Source organism: Hemitrygon akajei, chromosome 6 (genome assembly GCF_048418815.1).
Source record: "Hemitrygon akajei chromosome 6, sHemAka1.3, whole genome shotgun sequence".
In the NCBI taxonomy this organism is placed as follows: Eukaryota; Metazoa; Chordata; class Chondrichthyes; order Myliobatiformes; family Dasyatidae; genus Hemitrygon; species Hemitrygon akajei.
Window position 1 is genome coordinate 7,137,506 of NC_133129.1, and position 15,737 is coordinate 7,153,242.

General features: G+C 42.3%; 1 protein-coding gene across 7 annotated transcripts in view; it reads left to right on the forward strand.

Moving 5' to 3' along the window:
* Positions 1 to 15,737, forward strand: part of LOC140728834 (nipped-B-like protein) — a 499,555-nt gene that overhangs the window by 462,781 nt on the left and 21,037 nt on the right. For all 7 annotated transcript variants that reach the window (XM_073047823.1, XM_073047821.1, XM_073047826.1 and 4 more), the window contains 3 exons: positions 2,167 to 2,313; positions 2,475 to 2,740; positions 9,987 to 10,161. In XM_073047823.1, coding sequence (XP_072903924.1) covers positions 2,167 to 2,313; positions 2,475 to 2,740; positions 9,987 to 10,161 — 588 coding nt within the window. The remainder of the gene's footprint in view (positions 1 to 2,166; positions 2,314 to 2,474; positions 2,741 to 9,986; positions 10,162 to 15,737) is intronic.

The following is a 15,737-nucleotide window of genomic DNA, read 5'->3' on the forward strand; positions in this document are numbered from 1 at the left end:
GAACACCGCTCATCACCTCAGCCAACCAGAAAATGCTCCCTTTATTCCCACTCTTTGCCTCCTGTCAAGCAGGTACTGCTTTATTCATTCTAGATTTTTTCCTGTAATACCATTTAGCTTGTTAAGCAGCCTTGTGTGGCACCTTGACAAAGACCTTCTGAAAAACCAAGTACACAACATCAACTGATTCTCCTTTGACTATACTGCTTGTCATTTTTTCAAAGAATTCCAACAGATTTGTCAAACCATGCTGACTGTGGCCTATTTTATCATGTGCCTCCAAGTACCCTGAAACCACATCCTTAACAATTGAGTCTAACATCTTCCCAACCACTGAGGTCAGACTAACTGGCCTATTGTTTCCTTTCTTCTGCCCCTCTCTCTTCTAAGAGTGGGGTGACATTTGTAAAATTCCATTCTTCCAAAACCATTCCAGAATCTAGTGATTCTTGAAAGATCACTGCAATGCCTCCACGATCTCTTCTGCCACCTCTTTCAGAACGCTGAAGTGTACACCATCTGGTCCAGGTGTCCTCTACCTTCAGGTCTTTCAGCTTCCCAAGAACATTCTCTCTTGTAATGGAAACTTCACACACTTCATGACCCTGGAACTTTCTCCATACTGCTCGTGTCTTCCACAGTGATGACTGATGCAAAATGCCTACTCAGTTCATCTGCTATTTCCTTGAACCTCATTACTACCTCTCCAGCATCGTTATCCAGCTGGTCTGATATCCACTCTATCCTTAATAACTTTTTTAGTTGCCTTCTGTTGGTATTTGAAAGTTTCCTAATCTTCTAACTTCCCGCTAATATTTATTATATGTCCTCTCTTTGGTTTTTATGTTGGCTTTGACTTTTTTCAGCCACAGTTGTGTCATCCTGCCTTTAGAATGCTTCCTCCTTGGGATGTATATATCCTGTGCCTTCTGAATTGCTTCCAGAAGTTCCAACTATTGCTGCTCTGTCGTCATCCCTACCAGTGTTCTTTTTCAATCAATTCTGGCCAACTCCTCTCTCATGCCTGTAGCTCCCCTTTTTCCACTAATACTGATAACACCTGACTTTAGCTTCTCCTTCTCAAATTGCAGGGTGAATTCAATTATATTATGATCACTAGCCACTATGGGTTCTTCTACCTTGAGCTCTCTAATAAATTCCAGTTTATTGCACAACACCCAGTACAAAATAGCTGAGCCCCTTGTGGGCTCAACCTCAAGCTGCTCTAAAAAGCCATCTTGTAGGCATTCTGAGAAATCCCCCATGACTATTGTAACACTGTCCTTTTAGTGTGCATTTTCTATCTCCCATTGTAATTTGTAGACCACATCTTTACTGCTGTTTGGGAATCTGTGTATAACACCCATCATGGTCTTTTTACCCGTGCAGTTCACAATGCACAATGGTTTAACATCTTCTGACCCTATGTCACCTCTTTTTAATGATTAGATTTCATTTTTTACCAACAGAGCAATGCCACCCCATCTGCCTTCCTGCCTCTCCTTTCAATACAATGTGTATCCTTGGACATTAAGCTCCCAGCTATAATCTTTTTTCAGCTATGATTCAGTGATGCCTACATGCCACTCTGTAACTGTGCTACAAGATCATCGACCGTATTCCGTAAACTGATATACTGTGTATTGTTCTGTTTTAATATCATTTTGGTTCATTGCAAAGGAACATTTTTGCCCATATCTAATCCAACCTGTATGTAACTGCAGACCAGAGTTTTATAATAGGCTTTTAAACCCCCCCCCCCCCCCCCCACTGAAATACTCAACGGGTGGGAATAGATGAAGGTGGAAGTGTGGACCAGAACATGATGGAGAGTGTAGTACCTTTGGAATGTTGGAAAATGAAGATATAGATGGTGTTGGCATCTCACTGATGTAGGGAATTGTAGGATCATTAATATCTGCCAGAGCAACAGAGCCTCTGTTTTATCAAGAATTCAGCATGCACCAGACTTTTGGTTTTGAGTCTGCAGAGCAGATTTTGAATGCCGAGCATTCTGATCTAGAGTAACCTTTCCCGTTATGTTTGCTACCTATTCTGATGATAGAATTTGCATAAATATAGAAAGCTGCTCTAGTATTAAATAGCTTACCCAAGATGTGAAATAGGAATTTAAACCTGGTCAAACTTTGCTTTCCTCCTATATAGAAAACTGAGGTGAATCTGCTGCTGTATATAGCGGACAACTTGGCATGTTTCCCTTTCCAGACGCAGGAGGAGCCTCTGTTTATTATGCACCATATTGATATTACCCTCTCTGTCTCTGGAAGTAATCTACTGCAGTCCTTCAGGGAGGTGAGTTTGACTTATGGGATCAACATCAGTTACAGCTCAACAAAACCCAGACCTGAAATTGAAATGATGTCTGTTTATGAGGATCCTAGCAATAACTTTTTAAACAGCTATTTAAAGCAGATGACTAACTATTTAATCTGTAAACCAACTGTGATTTTCAGTCTCTGTTGAAAGATACGTTGCCGAAGGATAAAGCATCTGCAAATTCGGAAGACAGTGGGAGTGAGGATGAGTCACCACGGCCTCGCAGGCACAGAAAACGATACAACTCAGACTCAAGTGATGATGAGGATGATCTGGAAGATGTGCTCTCTCGGTTACCTCCAGACTCAACCCCTCTCCTGGAGTTTGTCAATGCTTCTCAGGGAATTCTCTTGTTGCTAGTCCTGAAGCAACACCTGAAGAATCTTTATGGCTTCTCAGACAGGTACAAGGATAACTTTAAACAGTGACTGTAGTGTGCATATTCTTTCCTTTAGGTTATTCACCCAAATCTTGTTTATTTTTACAGAACTGAAATAGTGAACAATTTCCCAAGCACTAATATTAATTCTGTCTTTTCAACGGTTTCAAAGGTACATTTAATGTCAGAGAAATGTATACAGTATTCATCCTGAAATGCTTTTTCTTCGCAACCATCCATGAAAACAGAGGAGTGCCCCAAAGAATGAACGACAGTTAAATATTAGAACCCGGAAGTTCCCCCCGGCTTCCCTCCCTCCCACGCGTAAGTGGCAACAAGCACAAAACCCCCCCTTCCCCCATCGGCAAGCAAAAAGCATTGGCACACACCACTGAGCGCTCAAGCATGAGCAAAGCAACAGTAAAGACACAGACTCTAATGGCATCTCCAAAGATTCTGCCCCTGTAGATGACAAGTGGTTTGAACAGGTCTTTTATTCACATGAACAGAGGACCATTTAATTTCTCTGCCATTTTATCAGATTACACTCAATCTGTCCTTGCATTCCTCTGTACCTGCCTTTCCTTTGAGGCCAAGTAATAAATCTGTGTACTTTTCCATGTTTCTGGTTATCCTGAGGCATTTCACAATTCTTTTCCATGTTGTTCCCAGTCTCACTTGTCTCTGTCCTCTGGAAGTCTCTTTGAATTTATGTTTCCAAGCTTGCTGATAATGTAAAATCAAGTGAGAATGTTAGTAGTGATGAGGATCCAAAGGGCCTTCAGACAGAAGCAGATATAAGCAAAACAACATGGCACATAGTACTATATGAAAAACAGAAGTTACTTACTATATTAGATTTATTAATTGAAATACAGTGCGGAATAGGCCCTTCAAGCCAAGCTGCCCAGCAAAATCCTGATTTAATTCTAGCCTAATCACGGGACAATTTGCAATGACCAATTAACCTACCAACTGGTCTGTGTCTGGACTGTAGGCAGAAGCCCATGCAGTCATGGGGAGAACATGCAAACTGCTTACAGGCAGCGATGGGAATTGAACCTGGGTTATCTGTACTGCAAAGCATTGTGCTAGCCACTACCCTACCATGCTGCCCTTAATAGATAATAGGACATTGTGGGTACATCTTAAAAGGGTGAACCATTGGGGAAAATGATGTTCAAAGAGACCTGATTTTTCTTTACCCCAAGTTACTGAAAGCTAGCTTACAGGTGAAGCTGCCAGTTAGGAAGACAAATGATGGTTTGGCCTGAATTGGGAAAGAAAAATGACCACAAAGGTAAAGCTGCTTTATTACTATCTCACCTGATGAAGGACGGACTTCCAATAGACAGATGCAGTGAAGGCCACCAGAGGCTTCTATGATGGTAGGTTTGTCAGTGGAGAGAATAAATGGGCTAGATGTCAGCTGTGTAGAGTTTAGAAGAATTGGAGGTGACAGTCTTGAAATGGAAATGAGGATTTCTTGTTCCAACTACATAGGACCTTGCTAAGGCCACACCCTGATCTTTGTATGTGTTTTGGGGTCTCTTTCTGAGGATGCTCATGCTATAGAGGTAGTATTAATATTATGATTAAAGATTTGGTCAACTAGGCATATTCACTCAAGTTCAAAATAATGAGAAATTATCTTGCAAAATGTAAAAGAATTGTGACAAATGTGGATTTCCTTCTGTTCCTGGTGTCTGGGTCCAGTGGATACACCCATTTGGCCAAACGGCCTGCTCCTGTTCCTCATTCCTACCATTTTGTGAAATGTAGATAATTCTTGAGAGGGTTTAACAGAGTAGATACAGGGGAAATGATTTCCTGATGGAGAACTATAGAACCAGGACAAATCCAGTCTGGCTCAATACTGCCTAATCAGTTAAGTTTAAACCATCAGCAAAGAGATAGAAAGTGTCATGGACAAGTTTGCAAGCTTCATTAACATATCCATAATTTGCTCACGTTGGGGTTTTGACAGGGCCACTGGGCACCAGATAACACTGCCTTCATTCCAATGAGTTGAATTCCAGAAGTGAGGTACCCTGTTAAACTGAAATCAGCAGGCACCAAAGGAGCAGCATTCCAGTGGCTAGACTTTGCTCAAAGGAAGGTGCTTATTCATTTAAGCTAGAGTTGCAGGAGGGTGAGAACCAAAGTGCATGAACAGATGGGAGAGGCTGTGGGGTAAAATGGTTTTAAGAACTCAGACAAGACAGGAACCAAAAGTTTGAGCATGATGCGAGAGGCAGATGAGCTCAGGACATGGATCAACACCTGGAATTATGATATATAGCCATTAGTGAGACTTGGTTGCAGGAGAAACAGGACTGGCAGCCCAATATTCCAGCATTCTGTTGTTTTAGATGCAACAGAGCAGGAGGGATTAAAGGAGGAGGGGTGGCATTACTAGTCGGGGAAAATGTCACAGCAGTGTTCCATCAGGACAGACTGGAGAAATTCTCCAGTGAGGCATTATGTGGAACTGAGAAATAAGAAAGGTATGAGCATGTTAATGGGCCTATATTGCAGACCACCCAACAGTCTGAGGGAGTTAGAGGAACATATTTGCAGAGAGGTCATGGATAGTTGCAAGAAACAAAGTTGCTACAATAGGTGACTTTAACTTTCCACATGAGACTCACATACTGTAAAAGGACTAGAAGGGATAGAGTTTGTCAAATGTGTTCAGGAACTTTTTCTTAACCAATGCAAAGGATTCACAATGAGAGTGTATGATACTTGATCAGATATTAAGGAATAAGGTGGAGTAGGTGACAGAAATTTGTGTAAAGAGGCCTTCAAAAGTGAAATTTTGAGGGTACAACAGATTGTAGGGATATCAGTCCTGACGAAGGGTCTCATCCCGAAACGTCGACAGTGCTTCTCCTTATAGATGCTGCCTGGCCTGCTGTGTTCCACCAGCATTTTGTGTGTGTTGTTTGAATTTCCAGCATCTGCAGATTTCCTCGTGTTTGCTCTTTGCTGCTGACTTGTTCCTTCACTCCAAATTTCTCCTTTTCGTAGCTGTAGATCAGGTTGCCCATCTTCTCCAACTTCTTTTCTGCTGATCCCTTGATGCCACTTAAGATCAGGCTCACATCTGCATTGATCATTTCCCACTCCTTGCTGTTAGACTTTGGCCATTTCACCAACGGCTTACGTCCTTGCATGTTCTCCACCTTGCGATGTGCTTGGCTGTGTCTTGGACTGCTGCTTGTGCCTGAAACTTCTTCCACATCCCACAAGGTGCTAATACTCTGCGGACTGTGGGTTTCTTCCTGCTGCTGAGTTTCATCGGACTGATTTGACCTTCCTCTTAACAGAATCTGGTCAATGCGGGGCCCTAGATTGGAGATTTTCAAGCATTTCTTCTGTCCTTGATGTATTTTAAGACCACGAATTGATGTTACTTTAGTCCAGCCACACCCACAGGTCTGAAGAACATGTCCAGCTGCTGGTCTCTTAAGAGTATTGCCACTTTCTTGATTCATTGTTAATGCCCATGCCAAGGTTGGTTATTGAGAGGTCAGTCAGAGAATCGCTCTCGTAGACTCTGGGGGTATACTTCTCTTTAAACTTTCCATAGCCAAGTGAGGGTGGCTCTTGTGCCCTGACAAGGTGACAGAGCCTGCTGTTATGGGTAGCTAGCCCATAACAGCCCCCTTGGAGTCTATTTCCTCCTGTCATCTGTCTCTCCAGCTGTCACACGGTCTTTCCCTTGTTGTCAGCTGCACTTTCACAGCAGTCACTGGTTTTCTTCCAGAAGATCAGTAGAGCTAATAGGACTTGATGTTTCAATCCCTATGATAAAGTCGGCACTCTTGATGTTGGCAGTAGGCTTGGGAGTGGTGATGAGGAGGGTAGCTAGAAGAGATATTTAAATTATCCTTTGCGACAGGTGGGGTGTTGGATCACCAGTATTGTTTCACTGTCCAATAAAGGCTCTAAAAATAAACCAGGAAATTATAGGCCAGTGAGCCTGACATCTGTAGTGGGAAAATTATTAGAATGTATTCTGAGGGACCGGATTTATAAGTTTTGGATAGACATGGACTGATTAAGGATAGTCAGCATGGCTTTGTGCAATATAGGTCATGTCTAACTAATCTTATAGTTTTTCAAGGAAGTTACATCAGGAAAGTTGACGAAAACAAGGCAGTGGATGTTTTCTACATGAACTTTAGTATTTGACAAGGTCCTGCATGGGAGGTTGATCAAGTAGGTTCAGTCGCCCAACGTTCATTATGAGGTAATAAATTGGATTAGAGACTGGCTTTGTGGGAGAATCCAAAAAGTGGTGGTACTGACGAAGGGTCTCGGCCCGAAACATCGACAGTGCTTCTCCTCATAGATGCTGCCTGGCCTGCTGTGTTCTACCAGCATTTTGTGAGTGGAGGTAGATGGTTGCCTCTCTGACTGGAGGCCTGTGGCTAGTGGTGTGTCACAGGGATTTGTGCTGGGTCCGTTTATATCAACGATCTGGATGATAATGTGGTTAACTGAATCAGCAAATTTGTAGATGATACCAAGATTGGGCGTTTAGTGGAGAGCAAGGAAAGTTATGATGGCTTGCATCGGGATTTAGACCAGCTGAAAAAATATCAGATGGAATTTAATGCAGACAAGTGCAAGCTGTTGCACTTCGATGGGACCAACCAGGGTAAGTCTTACACAGTGAATGGTTGGGCACTGGCAAGTGTGGTAGAACAAAGGGATCTGGGAATATAGGTCCATAATTCCTTGAAAGTAGCGTTACAAGTAGATAGAGTCGTAAAGAAAGCTTTTGCCATATTGGCCATAAATCAAAGTATTGAGTACAGGAGATGGGATATTATGTTGAAATTGTGTAAGGCATTGGTGAGGTCTACTTTGGAGTGTTGTGTGCAGTTTTGGTCACCTACTTACAGGAAAGATGTAACTAAGGTTGAAAGAATACAGAGAAAATTCACAAAGATGTTGCCAAGTCTGAGGCGCCTGAGGTATAAGGAAAGCTTGAATAGGTTAGAACTTTATTCCTTGGAATGTAGAAAATTGAGAGGAGATTTGACAGAGGTATACAAAATTATGAGGGGTATAGTTAAGTTAAATGCAATCAGGCTTTTTCCACTGAGGTTGGATGGGACTACAATCAGAGGTCATGGTTTAAGGGTAAAAGGTGAAAAGCTTAAGAAGAATATGAGGGAAAACTTCTTCACTGAGAGGGTCCTGAGAATGTGAAATGAGCTGACTGCACAAGTGGTGCAGCTCAATGCAAAAGTTTGGCTAGGCATATGGATGGGTATGTTACCTGTGCAGGTCGATGAGAGCAGGCAAATTAACTGGTGTAGCACACACTAGATGGACCTAAGAGCCTATTTCTGTGCTGTAGTTCTCATAAGATTGGTCAATCCTTTCTTTATGAGGGCATCACTGCAGCATTTCCTCAGAGTAGTGGCTAGTGCCTAACCATCTTCAACTGGTATTCAAAGACTTTTAAGACCATAATGTCATAAGATGGTATGGCATGCATTTAAGGTGAGGGGTTAAGTTTAAAAGAGATGTGAGGAGCAAGCCTTTTACACAGAGAGTAGAGGGTGCCTGGAATGTGTTGTCATGGTGGTAGTAGAGGGAGTTTAGGGACTTTTAGATAGGCCCATAATTGTACGAACTGGAAGAATATGAACGTTGTGCAGGATAAGGAATTAGTTTAGAGGCTATTTGATTACTAATTAATTTGGTTTGGCACAACGTTGTGGGCCAAAGTGCTTGTTCCTGTGCTGTATTGTTCTATGTTCTATTTGAAGTGTACTCAGATGTGGTATAACCTCAGTTTTCTAATGCTACAACTTAACGTCCTGATTCTTGAACTCATTGTCTTGACTAATAAAGGCAAGCATATCACCCTATCAACCTATGCAGCTACTCTCAGGGAGCTTTTGATTTGTTTAATGATGTTTAAGTACATCAACATTATTAAGGGTCCTGCCATTAAATGTGTATTGTCCCTTTACATTTGGGCTCCCAAATTTACTCATAAATTTCTGTACCAAGATCTTTCTGCTGGAAAAATAGCCAGTATATCCTGATTTATGTAAACTTTCTCCCTCTCTGCCTTTCATCTGGTCAACACTGACCAAGAGTACCTAGACAGTGGTAAAATTTGTGTTGTGTGTGCAGTTGTGGTCACTGAGGAAGCCGTTATTAACCTAACTTGCATGAAAGACCATAAGATATAGGAGCAGAAGTAGGCCATTTGGCCCATCAAGTCAGCTCTGCCGTTCAACCATGACCGGATCCAATTCTTCCAGTCATCCCTACTCCCTGCCTTCTCCCCATACCCTTCGATGCCCTGGCTAATCAAAAACTTATCTATCTCTGCCTTAAATGCATCCAATGACTTGGCCTCCACAGTCACTCGTGGCATCAAATTCCACAGATTTACCTCCCTCTGACTAAAGTAATTTCTCTGCATCTCTGTACTAAGTGGACATCCTTCAATCCTGAAGTCGGGCCCATGGAATCTACTTTGCCATTTCATCATGGCTGATCCAATTTTCCTTCCAGCCCCAATCTCCTGCATTCTCACTGTAATTCTTCGTGCCCTGACTAGTCAAGAATCTTTCAACCTCTGCCTTAAGTATACATAAAGACTTGGCCCCCACAGCTGCCTGTGCCAAAGAATTCCACAGATTCACTAGTCACTTGCTGAAGAAATTCCAGCTGATCTCCTACCATAGAAAAACTCCTCTCCACATCCCCTCGATCAAGGCCTTTCACCATTTAATAGGTTTCAATTAAGTCACCACTCATTCTTCTGAATTCTCATGAATACAGACTGAGAGCCATCAAGTGCTCTTCATATGAGAAGCTTTTCAATCCTGAATCATTTTCATAAACCTCATTTGAACCCTCTCCAGTTTCAACACATTCTTTCTAAGATAAGCGGCTGAAGCTTACTCACAATACTCTAAGTGAGGCCTCGCCAGTGCTTTATAAAATCTCAGCATTATATCCTTGATTTTTGAAATTGTGTCTTTAATCTCTGAGAAATTTAATTTTCACAGAAAAATGTAGGGGGCTTGAAATACCACAATCTCCAATTAGTCAAGTGACTTTCTAGAATTATTGTGAATGTTTGATCAGGTTCCTGTTTCATTTCCACTGTTGTCTGATTATTGTTATCTTGCCAAGTTGACAACAATGCTACTTATTCCTTAGGTTTTAAACCTTCATCAACATATAAAAGCTGCTGTTCAGTAGTTTTATCTGTTTCATTCCCCAGTAAAATCCAAAAGTATTCTCCATCTGAATCTGCGAAAGTGTATGACAAAGCAGTGAACCGGAAATCAGGAGTGCACTTTAACCCCAGGCAGACGTTGGATTTCCTGAAGAATGGAGTAGGACATGCGGAGATCACAGAATCAGTAAAGAGGAGTATCGTCAAACAATACTTAGATGTAAGTTGAAATTGGTGAGACTTTTTTTTGGGGGGGGGTTAAATTTCAGCATTGTAACAGATTTGGAAAAAACATTGTTCTCGTGACCAATAGATTTATTTGGTCTGTGGTGCTCTCAGTCCTGTGCAAAACAGGCCAGGTACAGGATCATCATGAGCATTTACAAAGTCAAGGGTAGAATATGTGTAGCTGGAAAATGGGAGACCGCTACCTTGCACTTCAAATTATAAACGGAGGCACTTAATCCTGTTTTTGACCTTCAGGGTCTTTGCCTCAAAGCAGTTGACAAGAAATAAACGATATTTGCACAAATACTGTGAGGTACAGTACAATGGGAAATACTTGCAGCAGCCTCACAGGTGTGTTCATGCAGACAACACGCAAAAACTTGGATGGCGGAATTATGGCTTTGTGGCCAAGTTTGTGGATGATACAAAGATAGTGGAGGGGCAGATACTTTTGAGGAAGTAAGGAGGCTACAGAAGAACTTAGGTGAATGGGAGAAGAAGTGGCAGATGAAATACAGTGTTGGGAACTGTATGGTCATGGATTGGTAGATAAAGTAAAAGCATAGACTATTTTTTAATTAGAGTAAATTCAAAAATTTGAGTCGCAAAGGGACTTGGGAGTCCTTGCGCACGACTCCCTAAAGTTAATTTGAAGGTTGAGTCAGTGATGAGGAAGACAAATGTGATGTTAGCACTATTTCAAAAGGACTGGAATATAAAAGCAAGGATGTAATGTTGAAAATTCATAAAATACTGGTAAAGCTTCACTTGGAGTATTGTGAGCAGTTTTCGGTTCTTTATCTAAGAAAGGATATGCTGACACTGGAGAGGGTTCAAAGGAGGTTCACAAAAATGATTCCAGATTTGAACAGCTTATCATATGAAGAGTGTTCGATGGCTCTGGGCCTGTATCCACTAGAATTCAGAATAATGAGGGGCGACTTCATGAAAGCCTATCGAATGTTGAAAGGCCTCAATAAAGTGGATGTGGATAGGATATTTCCTATGGTGGAGGTGTTGTAACCAGAGGACACAGATGAAATTTTTTCACCAACGAGTGGAGTTCATTGCAACAGATGGCTATGGAGCCAAGTGGGTATACTTAAAGCAGAGGCTGGTAGATTCTTGATTAGTCACGGCATGAAGGGAGAAGGCAGGAGATTGGGGTGAGAGGAAAAATGGACAGACTCGATGAGGCAAATGGCCTGATTCTCTGGGTATATCTTTTGGTCTTGTGATCTTAGTATAAATTACACTATATAATGAAAATAAACTGTAAGAAAGGAAGACTTTAATGCAAAAAAAATCAAAGTTTAGGGTGGCACTTGTGAGGAACTAATGCATGAACAAGATAAATTGTGTCAGTGGCTATGGTCAATGAACTGCTGGCAGAAATTATTCTGATATTTCTGTCGGCCGATCTTCACTGCATTCCTAAACTGAAACATTCCTTTGAAGAGGTTCTAGTCGTCTTCAGCAAACCTGAGCTTTCAGAGATTCTATTAGTTAGTGATCACAACTCCTTACGTTTTAAGATGGTTATGAATAAGTATGGAAGGAGTTAAATTGCTATAAAGTATTAAATTGGAGCAGGGTAAATTACAAGAGTTAAGTGTGGATTAGGAACTACTGTTTTTGGGCAAGTTTGCATCTAATGTGGAGGATGTTTCAAGACCAACTGCACAAAACACAGGAAGAAGTTCCATGAAGTAGGATGTACAGGGGGACTTGGGATCTGAATGCATCACTCCTGAAAATGACTGCACAAGTTGATAGGTGTGTCACATGCTTGCCTTTATTAGTCAAGACATTGATGTTATTATTGTACAAAATTCTGGTTAGGCCACATTGGACATATTATATTCCATTCTGGTTGCCCCATTATAGGAAGGATGTAGAGGTGTCAGAGAGGTTTACCAGGATGTGCCAGGAATAGAGGGCATGTACGAGGTTGGACAAAACAAGGGGGTTTTTTTCTCCAGAGCACCAGAGAATCAGCATCAGAATTAGCTTCATTCTCACTGATATTGTCATAAAATTTGTATTTTTGCAGCAGCAGTATAGTGCGATAGATAAAAAATACTGTGGCGAGCATTTGGTCCATAACAACAGACGAGGAAGCTTGTTAAACTCAAAATAGACTGGTCATAACCCAGAAAGAGCACCCACTCAGTCACATACAGATGGGGGAGGTGGCAATCTCACACCCTGGTTTCAGTTAGGGTGACCCACAAATACACATGCGAATAACTCTATAACTTAATAACAAAAAATGAACTGGAACTTCCCACCATAATCCCACAAAAGCATTTAAACACAAGAACCATAGACAGTGCTGTCATTAAAAATGTGGGGTCAGGCTCCACTCCCCCCAGCCCTGAGCATCACAATACTAAACATTACAATAAGAAATATGAAAAATAAATATGTACAAAACAGAGCAAAATAGTGAGGTTGTGTTCACACACTGTTCAGAAATCTGAAGGCGAGGGGAAGAGACTGTTCCTAAACTGTGGAGTGTGTACCTTCTCCCTGATAGTAGTAATAAGAAGAGACCATGTCCATTATTCACTGAAAGTGGTGTCACAGGTAGATAGGGTTGTAAAGAAAGCTTCACACGTTGGCCTTCATAAATCAATATATTGAGATGGGATGTTATGTTGAAGTTCTATAAAACATTGGTGAGGCTTAGTTTAGATCATTGTGTGTAGGTTTGGTCACCTACCTACAGGAAAGATGTAAATAAGATTGAAAGAGTACAGAGAAAATTTATAAGGATGTTGCTGGGATGGGAGGACCTGAGTTGCAATGAACGATTGAATAGGTTAGGAGTTTATTCCTTGGAACGTAGAAGATTGTGGGAAGATTTGATAAAGGTATACAAAAATTTTGAGGGGTATAGATATAGGTAAGCAGGATTTTTCCACTGAAGTTGGGTGAAACTACCACTAGGTCAGGGGTTAGGGTAAAGGATTAATGTTTGAAGGGAACATGAGGGGAAACTTCATTCAGAGAGTCATGCAGCTGTGGAACGAGCTGCCAGCGCAAGTGATGCATGCAAGCTGCATGCATCAAAGATAGGTGAACTTGCCAACCTGTGCACTGAAGAAAAAACTTCCATCATTATTGTTGTTGGAACATTCCTCGACTCATCAGTCCCAGGTGGAGCGGACTGCATTACCATCCCTGGCTACTCAATGTGTTGCCGCAGAGATCGGGAGGGAACATCAGGAGGTGGCATTGCTGTTTACTGTTTGGAGGGTATTGCGATACCCCAAAACCCTAGGAGAGATCCAAAAGACCTTGAACTCGTGGTTCAGCGTGGCTCTTCAATCACATAAACTATTAATTGGTGCCATCTACCGACCTCCTAGTGCGAACAATGACGTCCTCGAATACCTGGACAGTAACACCTTCCCCAAGTTGACAGAGTTCAGTGCACAGTCTGTGATGCTTATAGGGGACTTCCAACGTCCATCACCAAGACTGGCTGGGCAGCAGAACAACAGACAATGCTGGCCGGCGCACACTGCAACTAGCTGATAGTCTTGGTCTGCAGCAGACCCAACAAGGGGGGAGTATATCCTTGATCTTGTAATGACGGACCAACCCATTAAGGCAACAACTATGGCTCAAGTGGGTTCTTCGGACCATAACCCCGTGCTAGTGAAATTGGATGTTCCAGTTTACCGTGACCAGCCATACAAGAGGAAAGCTTGGTGTTATGACAAAGCCAACTTTTGGGGTATGCGCGGTCATCTTTCATCAACTGACTGGTCTAGCATTCTCGAAGACAAGGACCCTGAGAAGGCTTGCACCAAGCTTACAGAAATTATATGTGAGGCCATGGACATTCACATTCCCAGCAAAATTGTTACTAAAGGCTGATTTATACTTGTGCATACGGGCTACGCCGTGGCGATCATGCATTGGTGTGCACCAAAGCGCTAGTTGGTGATGGGGTTTCTTTGCCACTGTGTTGAGTTTCTTCGTGAGAGAAATGGACGAGGAAATGCATTTCAAACATTTTCACATGTCGGCGGGTAGATTTGACAATTTGGTTCATCTGTTTCGCATCGGTGTACAGACATGGCAGAGAAGAAGCAACCGGAAATGCGATGCTACCAAGCGGACCAATCACAGTTGTTGCATCTGAGTCGCTGCGATGCGTGAGTTACTTTTTTGGGGAGGTGCACGTCACCCTACGACATAGGGTACGTGGTACCTACAGCGTAGATGCGACACACAAGTATAAATCAGCCTTTAGAAGATTGGTGATAAAGTACGGTTTGATGACAAGTGCAGATGAGCAGCAAAGAAGAAGCATCGTCACTACCACTATCTAAAGAAGTGCAACGCTCCTGCTAATAAGGAGAAGTTTGCACAGGCTAGGCAATCATACAGTCGAGCAGAGACAGGCCAGAAGAAACCATAACATCAAACTCAAAAATGACTTAACCAGTAGTAACCTTAGCAGAAAGAAGTGGTGGAATGTTGTGAACTCCCTCTCTGGAAGAACAGGGCACTCTGACATCCCTGTCATTGAGCACAATGGGTCTGTACATACAACAGCAAAGGATAAGGGTTCTGTCGGACTTTTGCAGATAAATGTCGGCTCACAAATAGAAACATAGAAAATAGGTGCAGGAGTAGGCCATTCAGCCCTTCAAGCCTGCACCGCCATTCAGTATGATCATGGCTGATCATCCAACTCAGAACCCTGTACCTGCTTTCTCACCATACCCCCTGATCCCTTTAGCCACAAGGGCCATATCTAACTTCCTCTTAAATATAGCCAATGAACCAGCCTCAACTGTTTCCTGTGGCAGAGAATTCCACAGATTCACCACTCTCTGTGTGAAGAAGTTTTTCCTCATCTCGGTCCTAAAAGGCTTCCCCTTTATCCTTAAACTGTGACCCCTCGTTCTGGACTTCCCCAACATCGGAAACAATCTTCCTGCATCTAGCCTGTCCAATCCCTTTAGAATTTTATACATTTCAATAAGATCCCCCCCTCAGTCTTCTAAATTCCAGTGAGTATAAGCCTAGTCGATCCAGTCTTTCTTCAAATGAAAGTCCTGCCATCCCAGGAATCAATCTGGTGAACCTTCTCTGTACTCCCTCTATGGCAAGAATGTCTTTCCTCAGATTAGGGGACCAAAACTGCACACAATATTCTAGGTGCGGTCTCACCTAGGCCTTGTACAACTGCAGTAGAACCTCCCTGCTCCTGTACTCAAATCCTTTTGCTATGAATGCCAACATACCGTTTGCCTTTTTCACTGCCTGCTGTACCTGCATGTTCAATAACTGGTGTACAATGACACCCAGGTCTCGTTGCAGCTCCCCTTTTCCTAATCGGCCACCGTTCAGATAATAATCTGTTTTCCTGTTCTTGCAACCAAAGTGAATAACCTCACATTTATCCACATTAAATTGCATCTGCCATGAATTTGCCCACTCACCTAATCTATCCAAGTCACCCTGCATCCTCCTAGCAATCCTCCTCACAGCTAACACCGCCGCCCAACTTCGTGTCATCTGCAAACTTGGAGATGCTGCATTTAA